Here is a 21,195-nt window from a genome sequence, read left to right as displayed (position 1 = left end):
TAATTTACCATGAAAGGGTAATAAAAATAAACTCATACTTTTTTGCATGAAAAAATAATGCAAATCAGAAAAAAAGCTAATAAAGCTCCCGGATATAATATATCTGCACATCCCCACAGATAATTTAGCATGAAAGAGTAATGCAAATAAATTCATACTTTTTTGCATGAAAAAATAATACAAATAAAATAATACAATGTAATGAATGTAATGCTAATCAGAAAAAAAAAACTAATAAAGCTCCCGGGTATGGTAAATTTTGAAACATGGGACTGCACAAAGACCCACGTCACAGTCAGGACAGTGGAACCTGGTTTCTTTTCTTATTTTTTTGCCACTGCTGTCCTTCTTTGAGCAGCAAACGACGCACATCCGACTTGGTGTTGCCTTTTTTTCTGTCGGCGGGACGTATTCCACAAAGTGACGTGCAGTTAGGCGTTCTGGATTTACCACTTCAGCACCATGACGTCCAGGTCTCCTCGCCGCTGTGGGTGAACTTTGGTGTGTAACAAATATGGACTCCACAACTTTCCAAATAAAGTCAGCATGAATCCCGGGCTGGTCGCTATATTTTTTGAAGAGCACATAGGAGTTCCAAAGACACTGCTCCAGAAGATGCCGAAAAATTTTCTTATAATATTTTTTTTGTTGTTTCCGCATCGCTGGATAGAAGGTGGTCTCCTGGTCAGATTTGTCCACGCCTCCCATAGTGTTGTTGTAATCCAACACAAGCTGTGGTTTGACGACCTCTTTCCCACCTCTTGTGTGGACTGTCACTGTGGCGGTATTGTGCACGGTGCTCATCAGACACACGTCTTTTTTGTCCCGCCATCTCAGCGCCAGAATTTTGCCTTTTTGCCAGGCCACAATGTCTCCAGGCTTAAGCTTTTTGGCGCCAAATGACGTTGGCATGTCGCGCCTGTTAGGCCTAACTGTGCCATAGCAATCAGTTCGGTTATGCAAAAGGACCTCAATTAGCTCAGGAGAGGTATAAAAATTGTCGGTTGTGACACAGTAGCCCTGATTTAGAAGTGGCTCGAGAAGTGTCAGGACAGAGGACGTGGCCAGACCATAGCTGCGGAAAGTCTCGCTAAATGTTGTCCCCTTTCCTGTGTAGATAACGGCATTCCATATATATCCAGAGCTGGATTCACACAGGCGATAAGATTTTATCCCAAATCGTGCCCTTTTAGACGCAATATATTGTATCCAGCTGAGCCGTCCTTTATATGCCATGAGGCTTTCATCGATGCTGATGTCTCGCTCAGGCACATAGGTCTGCTTGAAGTTCCTCAGTATAAGTTGGCTTACATCCCAAATTTTACGAAGTTTCGGTGCCGGATGTGTGTTTTCGTCATATTCCTCGTTATTTGTAAAATGTAGGAACTTCATAATCAAAGAAAATTTATATTCCGACATGACGCATCCAAAGAAAGGAGTAGCCAGTAAATGATTGGTGGACCAATACATTTTCTGCATTGGTTTCCCCACAACTCCTTGTAAGATGATTAGGCCCAGGAACTGCCAAATGACATCTGAGGTCACCGGTTCCCATGCTCTGACTCTGGAACACCTCAGATGTGAAGTCGCCATTTGCTGCTCTGCGTACCTGTTTGTCTCAGAAACAATTTTGTCGATGACGTCAGCTGTCAGAAACAATTTCAGGTACGTCAAGGGGTCGCTGCCTTCCACCTCCACCTTCAAACCTGATGAACCAGTGAATGGGAATCTCGGCGGCGGAGCTTGAGGCGTACTGCAATCAATTGCGCACCAGGTGCGCACATCTCGGACATCAAGCGACGAATCCTCACCGCTGTCGCTTTCAGCATCAGACGACAAACTTTGCCAGGATTCGCTATCGCTTGCATCAAGTGCGTCAAGTTCGCTGTCACTTTCCTGCAGCTGAAGAACAGCTTTTGCGCTGGACGCACGCTTGGACGCCATGGACGCAGATCAATGAAGCAGAGAGAATCAAATCAAATCTCTGAAATCTCTCTGAGGTAAGTTTGTAACAAGTGTAGCTTGTATGTAACTTTATTTATGTGTACATTGTTTTTTTTTGTGTGTGTGTGGTCATTTTTTTTTTTTTGTATTGAAAGTATGTAGCTTTATTTGTGTGTGTGTGTGTGTGTGTGTGTGTTACTTTATTTTATATATGTGTGTGTATGTGGGTGGGGGGTGGGGTGGGGGGGGGTGTTTATTTTATTTACATTTTATTTTATTTTATTTACATTTACATTTTTTCATATATCTTTTTTTTTTTTCTTTATTGATTTTTTTTTTTTTGTTACAAGTGCCGATCAGGCACTGATGACGTCATCACGCCGATGACGTCAATGCGCGGCGGGGCAGGGGCACACGATCGGAGGGAGGAGCGGAAATCAGACCGGGGGAGACCGGCCAGCAGATGGGGAGAGGAGGGGAAGCAGCCGCTGATGTCTCCTGCGGGAGAGGGGAGCGCCGATCGCCGATCACTGCCAGCCAGGGAGGTGAGCGCATTGCTACCCCAGCCAGGGAGGTGAGCGCATTGCTACCCCATGCAGGGGGGGGGGCCCAGAAAACGGGGACATAACGGGGAGAGGACGGACGGGAAGCTGCCAGAGCTGCAGCTGATGTCTCCTGCGGGAGATTGAGCCAGCGGGGGGAGCGCCGATCACTGCTGGGCAGAGAGAGGTGAGCCACATGGCTACCCCGTGCTACACACGGGGTTACCGTTATTTGCTGTGGCTTTTCACCCCGTCTCTGAGACGGGGTTACCGCCAGGGGGGTTAAAGGAACACTATCAATACCCAAGTGTTCTAAAATGACAATGTATCAATAATGTCTAAGTAGCTGTGTAAACATTTTCCTACTTTTCATGTTAAACATCAGAGGCAAAAGCTTTAATTCATTGTGTGTAGGATTTAGCTCTATTGGAATAAATCATTCACAAAAGGGGTGTCTGCTTCAGTGCACAGCCAGTGTTGTTTTTTGCATATCAGACTACAGGGTATTTTTCTCTGAAAGCAAAAAAAGTATGATAAGCTCTGGTGTCACAGACAATTACAAATGTTTATAACAAGTTACATATCCTCTGCTCTCTGCAGACAGCTCTGCCAGAGACAGGAAGCTGCTGAGAACTTTCTCTCACACACAGGGTTAACAAATTTGTGTGAGGGAATCCCGCTCCTCTCATGGTTCACTCAGCATCAGACTTCCTCTCAGTTAAGAGTGAAAGGAATTTGATAAAGTAAACAAAAGAGATAAGCAAGTGAAATGCATACATCTTTATTTACCAGCACTTCAGGAACTCTCTCAATCCCAGGTTAAAACAAACATGTTAATTGATAGTGTTCCTTTAAAAATGTAATTCTTTTCCACTATGAAATGTGATCGCGTTTCAATTTCCACCATGCAATTGCGATTGCGATTGAGCTACTATACTCATTATAGTACAGCTCAATTGCATACAAAACACGGCAGGACGGTGATTGCGCTTTGACCAAAATCGTATCGCAATCGGACCGCACTAATGGAAATTGCTGCTGCAGTTTCCATTAGATTAATGTACCTTGCGATTTGCGATCAGAATCAAATCGCAAATCGCAGGCTAGTGGAAAAAGGCCCTTACTCTATTGAGTTTGAGCTTGCTGTGTCCTAAATTGAAACCTGCAAAAAATTAATGAAACAGAAGACGCCTACATTTTTTTAACATGTTCTATTTAGAGTGCCCAGAAATGCACTTCTACAGCATATGAGAGCCCCTGTGCCATCAGTAACTCTTTACAGTTTGATTCCAACTGTGATTTGGTTTTCTCTTTCTGCTTGCACAATAGCACTGTTTTGTAACTGTAATTTTATGGTGCACAAATACATGAACCCACAGTTAAGGTGGCCACACACCATACCATTTTTTTAAATATCTGTTCAATTCAAGAATAGCAATCAATTTTTCTGACTGATTGTAACAATTTAAAAATCTGACCAATGTACCACAAACTTATGTTCAATTTTTCCCCAATCATAATTCATGAATAAAATAATTGAAAGCTTAGAAAAAATTGATTGGAACTGTACCTCAAGTAACTGACAATCCATCACACACCATACAATGCTTGATAAAGTTGGTCTGAAATTTCCAACATGTCCAATCTCTAAAAATCGGAAAAAAAAACCCTGGAAATTCAATCTAATGTATTGATCGAAAACAAAGAAAAGCTCTTGATTTGGCGACGGGGGAAGCCCTCCAGGAAATCCCGTTCTTTGAACGGGATTTCCTGATCGCCTATCGCCGGAGGCAATCGGCGGGGCTGGGGGGATGCCGCTGAGCAGCGGCTATCATGTAGCGAGCCCTTGGCTCGCTACATGATTTTAAAAAAAAAATTCATACCGCCAAGGGGGTTAACCAATGCAGTGTTGCAAACTTTGAATGTACTGTATGCTTCACTACATGCAGCACATCCCACGTATAACGCATGATGAGACTTTTCCTGTCTGTTGTGTAGCGATCCTGCTTTGCAGTATGCAATACAGGGGCAAACCCATGAATTTCAAGGGGGGTGTATTCCTGAAAGTTCTCAATATAATAATATGGTAGGAAATCATGCTGTGTACACACAATGCAATTTCCTCTCCAACTGACAGGATTGGACATTTATTTCCAATATGTCCGATCTGCTCCCAGTAGACAACGGGATTGATCAGGGATCAAGGAAAGCTGACATCTGTAATGAAGGGGAAAGTGAAACATTCTGCGAGGTCCCAACTTCTTTCTTTACTAGCACACAGCAGGGGCACAGCGCCGTACTCCATACACACATACTGCTGCTACATTCTCTGTAGTACACACGCTGCTGCTCCATGCTCTGTACACACGTTGCTGCTCCATGCTCTGTACACACACTGCTGCTCCATGCTCTGTACACACGCTGCTGCTCCATGCTCTGTACACACGCTGCTGCTCCATGCTCTGTACACACGCTGCTGCTCCATGCTCTGTACACACACTGCTGCTCCATGCTCTGTACACACGCTGCTGCTCCATGCTCTGTACACACACTGCTGCTCCATGCTCTGTACACACGCTGCTGCTCCATGCTCTGTACACACGCTGCTGCTCCATGCTCTGTACACACACTGCTGCTCCATGCTCTGTACACACGCTGCTGCTCCATGCTCTGTACACACGCTGCTGCTCCATGCTCTGTACACACACTGCTGCTCCATGCTTTGTACACATGCTTCTGCTCCATTCTCTGTGCACATGCTGCTGCTCCATGCTTTGTACACATGCTGCTGCTACATCCAAAATCAAATATTCTGGTGTCTCAACTTGTGCCAGTTCCCAGACGCTGCACCAGCCCTGGTGTGAGGGGGGATTCTGGTCATCAGTAATCCCCACCTAAACTTCCCTATGCAATGCAATGCACCACTGTGAATGTAGCCTATGTGTCGGGTGTTGTATGCTGACATATGCACCCTCATTAAAATGATTAAGTTGATAATAAATTGATACGTTATGTTGTTGAATATTGGATTTAAACCCCCAATCTCTAAGTTGCCAAATAGATAAAATCCAAAAGCATTGTGCCCGCTACCTCTTTAGATTTGATGACAACTCCAAAAGCCTTATGCTGTTTCTGTACCTTGTCTAGTAAATAAGGGATTACAGACTCAAATCCTACGCCACCTTTTGCGATTATCACTATAATTTGTAATGCAGCAGCTGCAAATACAGTGGCCCAGATGTAGCAAAACCAGTTGAAGAAAAATTGTGGAGTAGTCGTCCAGATAAAGGATTCTGATTGCTCTTGGCCACTGCTCCACATTTGCTCCAGCTTTCCTTGCACTGCTATTGATATATGCTAACTCAGCCCATATTAGAAGGTGTGTGTGTCAGCAAAACTTACCAATATTCTACTATCAGGCTTAGCCAGCCACAGATAGTAGAATTTTGATAATTTTGCAATATTCTATTAGCAGCTTCTCTTGGGGCCCTTATTGCATGTGCGTGTGTGCGTGCATGCGTGTGTGTGTTTCTAGTGCCTGTTTATGTACTGTGATATGTCAGTTGCGGAATGGTGCATATGTGTGGAGAAGGGGATAAACTGACAGTTGGAGGGGTGCAAGTGAGCAGGGAATTGACTGTTGTATCTGAAAGAAGTTGCTGATAGCACAGGAGATTTCAGATACTGAAAAACTGTATTTGTAAGCATTTTGAATACAGAATAGAATGAAAATGTTAGTGAGTGAGGACTACATGGGGTCTGCATGTCTACTCTTCATGAGGAGTACATAAGAAGTCATATTTTGCCATAGTGGTCCTTTTCATGGGCTTTTCATATCATAGGCTTCAAGGCTATATTTAATAAAGCAAATGTTTTTTTCTTAATAGGGTGATTCTTGTGAATCTTAATTTATTTCAGGAGACTGACAAATAGTTTACGCAGGGGAATATATTTTTGTTTTTCTCTACACATCCCATCATTCTTCATTGTGTGATACAGACAGATGTTCATTATGCCTAGGATGGTAAATGACTTGATGCAACAAAGCAATTTGACCCGCATGATCTTCCCTATTACTGCGTATTCTGTTTAGTGTCTATGCGCCAATGGTCTTTCCTAAATGAGTTCACACATAATAAGTAACATGCTAATTCAGAAGAACTGCCGGGAAATTCATTCAATAGCTAATTGGCACTGTTACACTTCAGTGAACATGACCCATTGCCCAAGGGTTCATCAGACTCATCCCCTATATAAAGACACTTTTGCAACTGGTACTATGCCAGTCTGCGTTACGCAACAGATGGCACATTAATTTGATGAATTAGAGAACATAGTGATCTGGAATGTGATATATTCAGGCAGAAATTGTACAATATAGGCAAGGCCATGCAATAAAAACAAAAACTGAATGTGAGCATAAAAATCGTTTCACAGGAATGATTAAATTCAATAACAGAAATGTAGAAACTGATAGCAGATAAGGACTGACAGGTCTATCTAAATTGCTTGTTCAAATCAATAATAAGGCAAGACAGGCTTTACTTTAACCTAGAAATCTCTCAAATTCAATTATTGTCAATACTCAAAGCACTGTGCAAATATTCAAAGATCACCTTCCAAAACTGTGTAACTTGTTAATAAATGATGTGTACGTCAGTTTATTAATCTTCCTGAACAAAACAGGTGAGCATTACAAAACAAGTGCAGCTTTTAAAAGGGAACCTGAAATGAGAGGATTAAGTAGGCTGCCATCTTCTTACCCTTATAAACAATGCCAGTTGCCCGACTTCTGTGCTGATTCTCTGCCCTTTTTCGTAATACAGATAGTCCCTGTTTAATGAAAGAGATAGGGACTGTAGGTTCGTTCATAACCTGAATCCATTCTTAAGTTGGAATGCTGTGCCATCTCTGTCCCCTTTGCCTCCTGTGTACCCCCTGTGCCTGCAATGCCACCCTCTGTGCCTCACTGTCTCCCTCTTTGCCGATTTGTCCCCCACTTTGCTTTTTTGCCCCCCCCCCCCCTTGTGTCTCTGTTTGCCCCATGTGCCTCTGTTTTCCCCCTTAGAGCCTCTGTTTGCCCCCTCTGTGCCTCTGTTTGTCCCCCTGTGCCTCAGTTTTTCCCTCTGTGCCTCTGTTTGCCCTATGTGCCTTCATTTGTCCCACCTCCCCTTAGTGCCTCTGTTTTCCCCCCTCTGTGCCTCCATTTGTCCCCCTGTGCCTCTTTTTTTCCCTTATGTGCCTCTGTTTGCCCCCCCCCCCCATGCCTATGTTAGTCCCCTCATTCCTCTGCTTGTCCCTCCTCTGTGCCTCTGTTTTCTCCCCATGTGCCTCCATTTGTCCCTCCTCAGTGCCCCATTTTACGCCCCATGTGCCTCCGTTTGTCAGCCCTTGGTGCCTCTGGTTGCCACCCCATTTGCCCCCCCCCCTCCCCCCGTGCAAGCAGTAGAGCTGGACTCACCTTCCAGCCTGAGTCCATTGTTGTTCGTCTAGCCACTTGACCTGCTGCAGCCTCTAGTGTACCACACTGCTTCCTGTATGTCATATGACTTATAGGAAGCGATGCTGTACACAAGAGCCAGAAGATGGCGGGGAGAGGAGTATGCACAGCGTTGGACTCGGTTCGGAGGTGAGTCCAACACTGCTGCTGCTGCTGTGGAGACATGCGCCAGCACTCGGGGGAAGTTTGAAGCTGCTTCTTTAAACTCCCCCCACGTGGAAATAACTTCATTGTGACAGGATTGGGCTATTCATATCGGTCATGGCCATTTCTTAAGTTTTTACTTTTTAAGCCACTGGCGCAGAATGAGCATGCAAATCCGATGCTCTGACACTGGTCTGACTCCATTGGCTGCATACTTGTTGCTGGTGTGTGACTCAAAATAAAAACAAAACTAAAGCCAAAATCCCCATTCTCGGCAATGCAAATAATATTCATATCACTAGCGCTAACTGTATAATATGGGCGCTCAGTTAAATTATGGCTTTACAATGGTTCAACTTCTAACTAGTGGCTTTAGAGTTAAATTGCGGCTGCTTGGGTACGTTGTGGCTTTACGGCTGCAGTAATAAGCAGCATTTAAAGACTTGGGGTAAATTACTGCTTTATAGCTTCTGTAGGTGGTTTATTCATTCTCAGCCCGGGCCATCTAGGCGCAGGGTGAAGCAGAAAAATGTTTCACCCTGTTTCTGCACAAACTCTGCAATGATTACTATTCCCCCTCCGAGTTGTACCAAGTCCGAGTTGTACCAGCTTAAGGGGACACATAATTTGGGTTATAGCCAGTCTACAAATTACTTTATTTTTCTCGTAATCTTTGTAGCGCCCAAATCAGGCAAGCAGCGCTAGCTGAAACAATCCATGCAGCACTGCACACAAATTAGGTGGTTCATATGTAAGCAATGTAATTAGCAGCTTTACAGCCATTGGGGTAAATAATGACTTTCCAGAAGCTTTAAAGGATATCTGAGATAAAATAAAAAGTTAAGCTTTACTTACCTAGAGCCTCTTCTAGTCCATAGAAGTCTATCTGCTGTCTACAGCATTGAAGTTTGACTGATCTCCAGGCTGCTGCTGCCCCCTCCATATGATCGACAACCCCTGGCTAGTTCGTGGGGTTCTGCGCATGCATGATGCGCGTTTCTCACCTTTGTGCTCCCATAGCCAAGAGCACTCTGTGCTTGCAAAGACTTGAGCTGCACAAACGCCCTTTCAGTAGCTATTGTTGCTTGTTCTCTATACTTTCCCTAACTAAGTAACTGGTAAGGAGCTCTGACACTTCTGGTTTTGAAGTCAGTGTGGAGTAGCTGAGCATCTGAATTCATTTGTACAAGATAAGCAGTTTTGAAACACTGTGTGGAATTAATCCAGGTAATTTGTAGAGCTGAATTGAAGGGATTGATTTTTTCTCAGCAAAGGTGAAATTTCACTTTAATGCTCTTTTTTTAAATGATCAAAGTTTGCAGAACCACCGTAGTAGGTACACATAGCACAAAGTCATAGAAAATGTTTCCAACTAAGTTAATATAAATATTAGCAGAGCTCAAAAAGGATCAGCATCATATTCCATCACCACAATGCTGATTAATCCCCATAGTTTTTAACATTAGTCCAGATATTCTGTGTTCCATTATCTACTTTTATTACATACACTCAGAGGAACTTTACTGAATGTAAAGCGGACCTCCAGCCTTGAAAAGCATGGAGAAAAATCTGTACTCAATTACTGCAATTTTAGGAACAGTAGAATATCTATAAAATATATCATCCATCGGAGTAGCAGAAGAAAAGCTTGAGTTCTTAAGACGATGTCTGATGCACCACATTTGCAATGTGTGAACACAGCCCCTGTCCAATCATTGTAGTGCAATTATTGCCATGCAATTATAACTTATAACACAACATGCATAGTGTGAACTTACCCTCAGAGCCAGGACAAGGTCCTCCAGCACCCAAGGCTGAGAAACCAAAGTGCGCCCCTCCATCCCTCCCGACCCAGCTATCACCCACTGATTGCTTTTAGACTAAGAGGTGCCCAGTCCCTCGCCCCCCCCCCCTCCACAACACCTTAATCTCTAGTTGTCTGGCTTGCAGTCACTGCCATATATCCCCTTTTCTTATTTCTCTTTGCTTCAAACACAATAGGGGAATGATAGCCGAGTGAGTTGTGCGCCCTCTCCTACACTGCGCCCTAAAGCTGGAGCCTCTCTTGCCTTTGCCTTGACCCGGCCCTGCTTACCCTTACTATTTTATACCACAGATTACTGAACACTGTCCATGAACATATTGCTCTAAGATATTTAAGATATTGATATAGGTGTTTTTTTATAACATATTTATTAGAATCATAAAGTAATGATTTACAGGGGCTGTGCTAGAAAAAAGAAAATGTGTTAGAGAGATGTAATGCATTTTGATAAATAATGGCTCTATGTTAACATTAGAAATTCCTGGATTTTGTTTTACTAAATCCAGTGCAACTGGCACCTCCCCTCTTCTAGGTACCTCAGACTCAGTAGATTCTAAAAAAAAAAAAAAGTGTTTTGCTGACCTTAATATTTATATGACCACTGCCAACATCTATTCTTCTGGCCCTTCTACTCTGACTGAGACATTACGTCAAAAGGATGGCGCGTTTGTGCTTCCTATAGTACTTTGTGAGAGTGGGCATGTTCAAGATCACCAAGCATGTAACAATTTGTCTCTCAGTCCTAAGTGAAGAATGGATCCTAATGGCGTACATTTGAAGATGCCAGGTGCTAATTTTGGCGTGGCGTAAACTGAAAAAAAAAACATTGATTTAGGGCGCACAAAGTAGCGATAGTAAAATATCTACATTTTTTGATATTCTACTACTTCATTGTTATAGTGAACTATTGGTAATATTTGTTGATATTACACTATAACCTAACCTCTCCCTACTCTCACACAGAACCCTCCCCTGGTAAGCAAACAATAACCCCCCAGGGGGGTAACTAATAACCCACCCCCCCGGTGGGCACCTAATAAACCTTCCCCTCTGTGGCACCTAACCTTAAACCCCAGTGACAAAAATAGGCGCTTGCTAAAAGCACCAGGGCTGTCCACTTTGCAAACTGCGGCTACTAATTCATGCTCGCTATTAGTAGCTTCAGTTTGCATAGCGGGCTAATTAGTGGGCACCCATGTTTGTTGCACTTTTTTAGCCTCTTCGATCCTTATGCAACTATGGAGATTGGCCGGTCCAAAATGTTTTTTTTTTTAACGATTTTTGCTCCTGGGGTGTTTGGTTATAGGGATACGTTATTGCAGATGGAAAAAAACACCCTGGTAATTTTATTTGATTTTTATTTGACCAGATACAGCCAGATTGAGCAAGATTCCTTACTGTTGGGCAGTATATAGCATGACCTTTTGTTAAAGGACAACTGAAGTGAGAGGGATATGAAGGCTGCCATATTTGCTTCCTTTTAAGCAATGCCAGTTGCTGTCCTCCTGTTCCGGAACTGTATGCTTGTTTCTGATGTAATTCAGACACTACTGAAGTCAAAGAGATAAGTAGGGCTGCCAGGCAACTGGTATTGTTTAGAAGGAATAAATAAGGCAGCCTCCATATTCTTCTCACTTCAGTTCTCCTTTAAATTGCAGGGTTAGGTCTAAACTCCAGCTTCGTAAAGACAGAGGATGGTACTCAGAACCTGAGTGGGGCATTTTGAGATTTAGAGGTGCTCAGAACCAGAGTTCTGAATTTTGAGGTTTAGATTTCACTTGTTTAGAAGATATTGGTATATTCAACCAAAAAGTAGTCACATTTATGTGCTCAAATGCAAGGCCACGATAGATATTGGAGCCATTCAGTAGGTAATGTGAGTTAAGTGTTTAGTTTGTCTGCTTACTGAAATGCCCCTTTCAGACTTGTAAGCTGAAAAAAGACAACAAGAAACATAAAATAATAATAGCATCAGTTTCTATGTTTTATACACGGATATCTTATTGACATAACTATGTACTCGTTGGTGCTGTGTAAATAGATAATAATGTTTGCCCTATACATGGCACATAGACAGACTGCTGTTGCTTATTTATAATTCAAGTCTCTAAAACAAACACATAAATTGACTAAGTATATCAGTTAACATTTGTAAAACCATGGCAACCAGCGATCAGCTATGTGGCACTATCATAATGCTCTTAATAAAGCCTACAACATGAGTGAAAAAAAAACTGTTAGTCATTTTCAAGTTCATGAAACAGTGTAATTCTAACCTGAGTCTGGCAAGAAACCGGTCACATTGGAGGCACTATCCAGACGCCCTGCCACATGCATGCCTCTCGTGTGTTCTACAAAAGGATGTGAACGCTTATGTAAATGATTTAATAGCTTCCAGGCTTTTATCACACTCGGGATATTCTACCACCTATGATACAGGGCTACATGGGAGCACTTCAATCTCTTTGAAAATAAATCTGTGCAGGACAAAAGATTAATGGCCAGAATCACCAAGAAGTGGCAAGGAAACACTTTGCAGTCCCTTTACACCTGAAGTATATAGAAAGGTTCCTTACTCTGCCATCCTGAAGTCATTGATCCACAATCAGTGCAGAAGGAAACCTCTTGCCTGCATCTGCGAATGACATTCTGAACTGATGAAGTGCAGAAAGACCACTCAGGCTGGGTGGCCTAATCTAGAAGATGGGCCGAGTACATACAGCCAATCAGGCGGGCATGGCATGCAACAATACTAATCAGCACGCCTGGAATAGGTATGTATGGAGGCTGGAGCTGACGTATAATCATTTAATATGCCTAACTGTTTTATAAGACCTCTCTGAACTATGTCTCCAGTAGCGCTAATAATCAACATATAATAATCAATGACTAAAAGTATACACTTCTTTCATGTACGGCAATAAAGGTTGAATATACTAATAAAAATAAGCCATTTTATATTTCTCAGCCATAGTAAAGAGAACGAACTGCAAATAAAAAATGCAATTAACTGTAAAACTAAAGTGAAAGGGCCATAGAACCATAAGCGTGAGCTGTCTCGTGTAAAAATACATCTGGGATGCATATGCTGACATTTTCAATAGAAAAGTTAAGTTAACCATACATGAGCTTTCTTGTGGACAATCAGAATGACTTTCATATTTTGGGGTCACCAGAAAATGACGACCTGTATATAGGTATATGAAAACTGAGCTCTTGTATCAAAACCACATACAACAATGTGGATAATGCACTATGTGGTATATGGTTATTAAAATATGCTTTTTTTAAAACTTTCTTTGTAGTTGTTTCTCATATAAGAGGGACTTATGTAGGCATGAAGTAGCTGTGGTGACTCTTGCAGTAGGTCTGCTGGCATGCTTATGCTCAACAATATGTTGCTATAGAGGTACTTTGGCATTGATAATTATAGAGAAGACACTGTAAGGATTCACAATTAGTGAGGAGCAAAATCGCCCAGTTCTATTCTGCAAAACAGGCATTTTCACAAACCTGCAAGTACAAAGCAAAATACTGTGACATTGAGTTGTAGCTGTAGTGCGTACTGTTGACTCTGCCATCAGTGTTGATGAGGACTTCTTTAATGTACTGAATCCACCAGTTTCTCAACAGAGTTGGCTTGATTAAGAAAAGCATGCTAACGCATAGCACGACCATGCTATGCGTTTAGTGCGCAATGTAACGTGGTTATCATGCGTAAAGATTTACCTGCACATGCTACCGTGGCAAAGTGCACGCATTAATGCGTGAACACCTTTGTTAGCGCATGCACGTAAGTCTTCGCGTGCTTCACATTGCACGCTAGACGCATAGCACAGTCGTGCTATGCGTTAGCACAGTTTTGTTAATCAAGCTCAGTCTCTTGCATCAGTCAATGTACATCTAGTTAAAAAAACAAAACAATCAACAAACGTTTTCGAGCTTCTGGCTTCCCTCAGGTACACCTGAGGAAGAGACAGAAGCTCGAAAATGTTTGTGTACTGTGTGTGTACAATATTTCCAAGCAAAAGTGCTTCCCTCGTTTTAGGTTTTTGATTGTGCCATATTACGTGGAGTGGTGAACCACAGAGGGTAAGCACCTGCAGCCAGGTGAAAGAGGTTCCCTGGAAGAAGGTTTGAGAAAGAGTCACCTATTCCGAGTGTTAATGTACCTCTAGTAGGCTATGGACTCTTTGTTGCTGGTGAGCACCAGGCTGTGGCCCCTGCAATATCCCACTGAAATCAGCGAAAAATTGTGATACCACAATGTTGAGGGCTTCAAGAAAATAATCCAAATCCAATTGGGTAAAGATAAGTGTGGTCCAAGGAACAAGCTGAGCTCAAGGGCAGGTAGAGTGATTAAGATGTGGAATGCATTGCCGCAGGAAGTAGTTATGGCAAATTCTATACCTGCATTTAAAGGGGGCTTTGATGCTTTCCTTGCATTGAAAGACATCTCTGTCTACAATTACTAGGTAATGCCCAATGATGTTGATCCAGGGATTTTATCTGATTGCCATCTGGAGTCGGCAAGGAATTTTTTCCCTTTTGGGGCTAATTGGACCATGCCTTGTAAGGGTTTTTTTCGCCTTCCTCTGGATCAACAGGGATATGTGAGGGAGCAGGCTGGTGTTGCACTTTGTTCTCTGGTTGAACTCGATGGACGTATGTCTTTTTTCAACCCAAATAACTATGTAACTATGTAAATAACAAGCATATTCTGTTCACAAACCAAGGTTAGGATAGGCAGATAACTTGCTGAGATGAGAAGATTGGCTGGAGTCAGGGCTGTGGACAAATGAGCAAGTCAAGATAAAAGGCAGAGGTCAATTTGAAGGATCAAATCAAGGAATATCAGACAAGCTGAGTCCCTCCGGAGCACATTTCAAGAGCAAGGCAAGTCAGAAGCACCCCACACAGTAAGGCACAACCTTATGTGCTAACAGAATTGTCAGTACTGAGAGCTGTCAGGGGGTGGGTTTTGCAGGCAGGATAAAAACATTTGCACATACCAACTTCCACTCATGGATGCAAACTTGGGCACTGTGATAGACTATTAGACACACATGTACATAACTCCAGTCAAGAAAGAGGAACTTTACTAATCATAACTTAATTAATAAAATTGTATATATTTTACAATACTCATTTACAAATTGTTTAGTCTATTTTTGCCCCTTGTAAAATCTTTCTTTTGCCCGATTGACATTCTTAAACTTAGGTGGCAGCATATTTACTGTAAGCAAGGTGCATCACTGTGGAATGTGTGTTTAGTGTCTCTTCCGAAGTGAGTTAAACAACATCTGGTCTCCCAGAGTGCTCTGGGGCAGAGGGTTGTGTGACCTCATAGCCTAGACTAAACATCACTAGGAGGCCAGGCTACATACCTATACAAACAATATATAGATACATTACATGTTTCTGATGCTGAAACTATGATATTTAACATACAAATAGGGTATCCTGAATAATGTATAAATTGTTACTATATGTTGTTTCAGAGCCTCTCTAAGTCCTAACCAACTATGTGCACATGCATGGAAAGGAATGGATACCAGAGCAGGAATGTGGACAGTTGAGTATTACAAATACATTGTAGTCCATGTCATCCTAATTCAAAACTTGATTTTAGGGCTTTTTCACACTAAGGACGCTTTCGGGATTTTTTAAGCGCCAGCAATTTTGAAATCACCCTAAAAGTGATTGTGCAATGATTCCCTCTGAGAGTGTTCACATCTGAGCGGTTCGATTACGATCCGCTCACCAAAGCGCTGCCTGTACCATTTTTGGGGTGATTTGCCTATAATGGCAGGTATAGGGAAATCGCAAAATGCTTGAAAATGAGCTTGGTATAGTGATTTCCCGAGTGCTTTTAAGAATAAATACATTATATTTTGAAAGAGTGAAAGAGTTCACTTCCTGACTGACGTCAGGAAGTGAAAAAACAGAAGAGGTAAGTGCCAGGAGGTGCTTAAAAAAAATCACACACAAAATTGCAAAACGTTGGCGTCAGTGATTGCAATTTATATGTGAACAAGGCCTTACTGATGGCTAACACGGTACGATACAATACTGCTTTTCCTTAAAACTTTATCAGTATCAGATTATCAAGCCCTTCAATATTCTCCACTATCAACCCACATAAAATATTTGCATCTCTCTAAGGCACTGTAAGATGTAATTAAAGCTATCACAATAATTATGGTGGGATGTGTTACTTCTATGGGGTCCATCAGCATTGTATGGAGGCAGGCTGAGCTAGAACATATCTCAAGGGTTTTATTCTGTCTACATAGTGATTATTGATGGTAACAGCTACATTGTACAAACAATTAGGCAGAAGTAGAATGTCTGTTCTCTTTCAAGCTTATTATGATCAAAGGTGAACTGAAATTTCAGTTCACAACAAGGTGTGAAGAATGTCAGGACTTTCTTTTTCCAAGCCACAGGGCAGCTCTCCGTGTAATACTCTGCTGATTACGTTTGTATACCAAAGTTTACAGCTGTCAACACCCTTTGTACATGTCAGGTATATATAGTTTTAATTTCATGGTTCTTTGTGGAAAACACATTTTAGTTTCTGAGATAAAATATTGTATCATAGATGTATAAAAATACAAGGAGGCCGACTTATTAAAATAGGTACAATGAGAGTGCTAGGAATGGTGGAGCAGATTCCTGAGGCCATCATTCAGTATTCAGTTAAAACTAGGATTCTGGTTAGTTGTTTTGGATAATTCTACTACTTTCATGTCAGTGTTTTTTTCTTCTTCTTTTTGTTCTAGTCTTCATAAATAAGCCCAAATGTTTTTGAAGCTTAAAAAAGGAATCTAAATATTCAGATATGCATTTGGATATGTTTTACTGAGTAAAACCTTTCCTGAGGTGAAAAAATACCTGATCGCAAACCTGTAAGATTGAAAAAAAAAAAAGTTACATACTTACCTAAGTGGAAAGAAGCTTGTAAGTGGTCTAGAGCAGTGTTTCTCAACATTGTATTGGTATGTACCCCTTTTTAAACTCTGTACACACCAAGTACCTCCTAGCAAAATAAACATTATCACAAGTACAATTTCCATGCATTTACTATAGCTAAAATACTAATTTGGTGTTGTTTAAATAAGATTTATCATTTTCTAAAACTCTAAATTTGTTATTCTTGGTTAAGTATATCAAGCCTGAGTACCCATCAGAAGTACTACATGTTGAGAACCTAGGGTCTAGAGCATACATGTTCAAATCTGACTTACAGAGCCATCACATTTGGCGGGTTTCCCCACTTTGCATTATGCTTGCCTCACTGTGGATCACCAGGTAAGCCATATGGGGGCAGAGAAGGGTAAAGCACTAGGCACAAGGGAACTGTGTAAGGAAAGAAGGGGACCACTAGACACCAGTGAACTGTTTAGGGGTAAGAAGTTAACCACTAGACACCGGAAAACTGTATGGGGAGGGAGGGGGCTACTAGACAACAGAGAGCTGTTTAGGGGTTGGAGGTGAACCACTAGACACCAGGGAACAGTATAGGGGGGAGGGGAAGGGCATTAGACACCAAGGAACTGTATAGGGAAGGGGGGAGGGTCATTAGACACCAGGAAGCTGTATAGGGGAGTGGGGGGGGGGGCATTAGAATAGACAATGTGTACATGTTAAAATGGCCATGGTAAAAAGGGTTGTGGACATTTTAATATGACATAACCTAAACCTAACACTAGCCCTCCCTCTTGATGCCTAACAGTAAATGATCCCTCTGGTGCTTCCTAACCCTAAAACCTCTCCAGTAGTGCTTACAACCTACCCTGGTGATGACTAAAACTAAGGACCTCTCTTGGTGCTGTGCTGTCTAACCCCAAGGACCCTCCTAGCGCTGCCTTACCCTAAAGTCCTCCTGGTGGTGCCTAACCTTTAACCACTTAAGGACCAGGCAAATTTCTAATGATCGGTGCTGCGTGGGCTCTGCAGCCCACAGCACCGATCAGGATTACACCAGGGCGATCACACTTCCCCTCTTTTTTCCCCACTAGGGGGATGTCCTGCTGGGGGGGTCTGATCGCCGCCGGCCATTAGTGAGTAGCGGGGGGGGGCACCTCAAAGCCCCCCTCCGCAGCGTTTTCCACCCTCTCCCGGCTTACCTCCCTCCCCTCCTTTCCTTAGGTGGCGCAGGACGGATATCCGTCCTGCGCATTGTGGGATAGGCTTCAGCCTATCATATGCCGCCGATCCCCAGCCAATCAGAGGCGCAGCAACGTCGTATGATGTAAACAGCAGGGATTTCTTCCCCACGTGTTCACATTACGTGTGCGAGCCGCGATCGGCGGCTCGCACACTATTCACGGAGACACCCTCCGTGAACTGGCATGGCGGCCGTTTCCATGCTATACCACTAATGACCAGGCGCCGCCTATCGGCGTTAGCTGGTCGTTAAGTGGTTAAACACTACCTAACACTAAGTACCCCTCCCTCCTGCACCTAACCCTCACCCCCCCCCCCTCCCAAACACATAATTCTACCAATTGATATTTTCAGCACCGCCATGGGGGGCAATGTTAATAGCCATGATTAGCAGCTATAAGTGGTAATTTGGGCACTGAAGGTGTCCGATAATAAAGCGGGCACTGGAGCTACGCACTATGCAAACTGTGGCTAAAGATTGCACTACTGCTATGGTGTGCCCTTTTTACCAGGGCACCTCTGGCACTCTTTTTACCTGTTTCAAATAGTAACACTGTGATCTTGGCTCACAAAGGCATCTTTGAGCATCTCCTGTTTTACTAAGTGATTCAGCTTTAGGCCTGGATTTGAAAGAAGAAAAAAAGAGTTTACTGTTCATTTTTTTTTATTTTGCTGGCTGCATATTGAAATGGAGAGATAATTTTTAAATTAAAATTGCAGCAGCAGATTTTTCTTAACCACTTAACGACCGCCTAACGCCCATAGGCGTCGGCGGGTCGTTAGTGGTATAGCATGGAAACGGCCGCTTGATCGAGTGGCCTTTCCATGCTAGTTCACGGAGACTGTCTCCGTGAACAGTGTGCGAGCCGCCGATCGCGGCTCGCACGCATAATGTAAACATCCGGGGAAGAAATCCCCGCTGTTTACATCACATGGCGCTGCTGCGTAGCAGCGCCGTGACGTAGATCGGCGATCCCCGGCCTCTAATTGGCCGGGGATTGCCGGCATCTGTTAGGCAGAAGCCTATCCTATCCGGCGCAGGACGGAACTCCGTCCTGCGCCGCTCACAGGGTAAGGGAGAGGGAGGGAAAGCCGGGGAGGGCGGAAAGCGCTGCGGAGGGGGGCTTTGAAGAGCCCCCCCCCCGGAAAGTGCGGGCAGCCGGCGGCGGTCAGACCCCCCCTAGTGGGGAAAAAAGGGGGGAAGTCTGATCGCCCTGGCTATTTCCTGATCGGTGCTGCGGGCTGGAGAGTCCACGCAGCACCGATCAGAAGAAAATCACGTGGTCCTTAAGTGGTTGTGAAGAGTTGTTGAATCTCTTGTAACATGCTTGAAGTTGCCTTAGTAAATCAGGAGATAATCAGACATGCTTTCACCTATGCAAAGTTATCCTCTAGGTAAGCCACAAGGTTTGAAATTTGATGTTAAAGAGACTCTGTAATATAAAAAAAAAAACCCATGGGGAAACTTACCTTGGGAGGGGGAAGCCTCAGGGTCCCAATGAGGCTTTCCCGACCTCTGAAGCCTGCAGGAATCAGGCTCCTGGCTCCCCTGAAACCTCCCCCAACAAGCTTGACAAGAGAAGATTTATTTAACTGTCTGGAATCCAGTGCAGGCGTATTAGCTCTGGCTCTTCATTTGGGCTAGGCCGGAAATAGCCGAGCCAGGTCGTATAGGCTCTACTGCGCAGGTGCAAAGGACTCGCGCCTGCGCAGTAGAGCGGAGACGATCGGGTTTAGCTATTTACGCCTTTTCAGAATGAAGAGCTGCTAGTGCGACTGTGTAGGATCGCGGTATGTAAATATTTACCTTGGCGCACTTGGGAATGGGGGGGGGGGGGACAGCGCCAGATTGCCGAGCCATCGGAGGATGGGAAAAGTCTTGTTAGGATCCAGAGGCTTTCCCCTCCCAAGGTAAATATCCCCCAGCGGCATTTTTTTACATAACAGATCTTCTTTAAAGAGTTTTTCTCAGCTGATGTAAACGCATACATCTGATAAAGGCGCCCAATAAAATGGGCGCATGGTAATACTCAATAGTATGATATCAGTAATTTTACTGGTATTCTATTATCCCTGATTGCCGAAAGTAAAAATCTAAAGCTAAAGCTATCTAAAGCTCTTCAATGCATCAAACGGTGGACTGTTACCATGGGTTCAAGGAAGCAAGATCCGGCATGTCTAGAAAACCATGGCTGGTTGAAATGGAATGAACTATACTTGTAATGAAAGATACACTTTAAAGAAGCTATACATATTAAGGAGAAGTATATCAGCAGGTGTTTGGCAGACGTTTTGCAGAAACATATGGTTGTACCCCAACAACATGGCAGCAAAAGCTATTCTTTATTTCCTTCTGTCAATCTCTCTGACTTTATTTTACAGTACATGAGTGCCTTCCACAGAGACGTTAAAAATAACAGTAAAGAAATGTTATTATGAGTACTTAGTATCGCAAACAAGCCACTGAAATAAAAATGGAAAAATACGAGACGCAAGTGTTCTGCAAATTATCTGTATTATTTTTATCCATCTCTCTCCCCACCAACAGAACAAGGAAAAAGTAGCGTTGTGAAAAAGAAGACCCGGTACAAAGTGTATTCGGAGAAAAAAGCGCAGAGTGTACATTAATGGATTACTCAGTGTGGGATTTCAGTAAAACAAAATGCAAGATTTTCTAAGCATTCCCCTAAAGAATTGCGTGAGGCATTTAATTATACGCTTTAACATGAGGAAAGTAACATGTAACAGTGTGGTATTCTTTGTAGGGGTGAAATACGCCAGGGAGACTTTTAGCACAGTCTTTAAACAATGTGTGGGCACCCAGTAAATGCAAATGCTTTTCATTTGGTTTGAAAATTGCAGTATATATGCAGATTGTTAACCTTTTTGCGGTCATACGTCTGAAGTCTAATTTCCAGTTTAAACACAGTATATGGAAGAAGAAAAAAATACAGCAAAAGCTTCAAAGAGAAAATACAGCCCTGTCAAAGGAAAGAGGAAAGTTCTGCTAAGTATATTGCAAAGGATTTCAGAAAGCAATACTTCAGATTCGTACTTGCTTCTGTTCG

General features: G+C 42.9%; 1 protein-coding gene across 1 annotated transcript; it reads right to left on the bottom strand.

Moving 5' to 3' along the window:
• Positions 1 to 231: 231 nt before the first annotated feature.
• On the bottom strand, positions 232 to 1,944 carry LOC137504716 (piggyBac transposable element-derived protein 4-like). The gene has a single exon (XM_068233302.1). The coding sequence runs from the start codon at positions 1,942 to 1,944 to the stop codon at positions 232 to 234; it is 1,713 nt and encodes a 570-aa protein (XP_068089403.1).
• Positions 1,945 to 21,195: the final 19,251 nt, after the last annotated feature.

Source organism: Hyperolius riggenbachi, chromosome 4 (genome assembly GCF_040937935.1).
Source record: "Hyperolius riggenbachi isolate aHypRig1 chromosome 4, aHypRig1.pri, whole genome shotgun sequence".
Taxonomy (NCBI): Eukaryota; Metazoa; Chordata; class Amphibia; order Anura; family Hyperoliidae; genus Hyperolius; species Hyperolius riggenbachi.
Note: the sequence above shows the minus strand (reverse complement) of the source record. Positions and strands in the feature narration are given on the sequence as shown.

Excerpts from the sequence above, each read along its gene's own strand:
- LOC137504716 (XM_068233302.1), bottom strand. The coding sequence starts at position 1,944 with ATGGCGTCCAAGCGTGCGTCCAGCGCAAAAGCTGTTCTTCAGCTGCAG.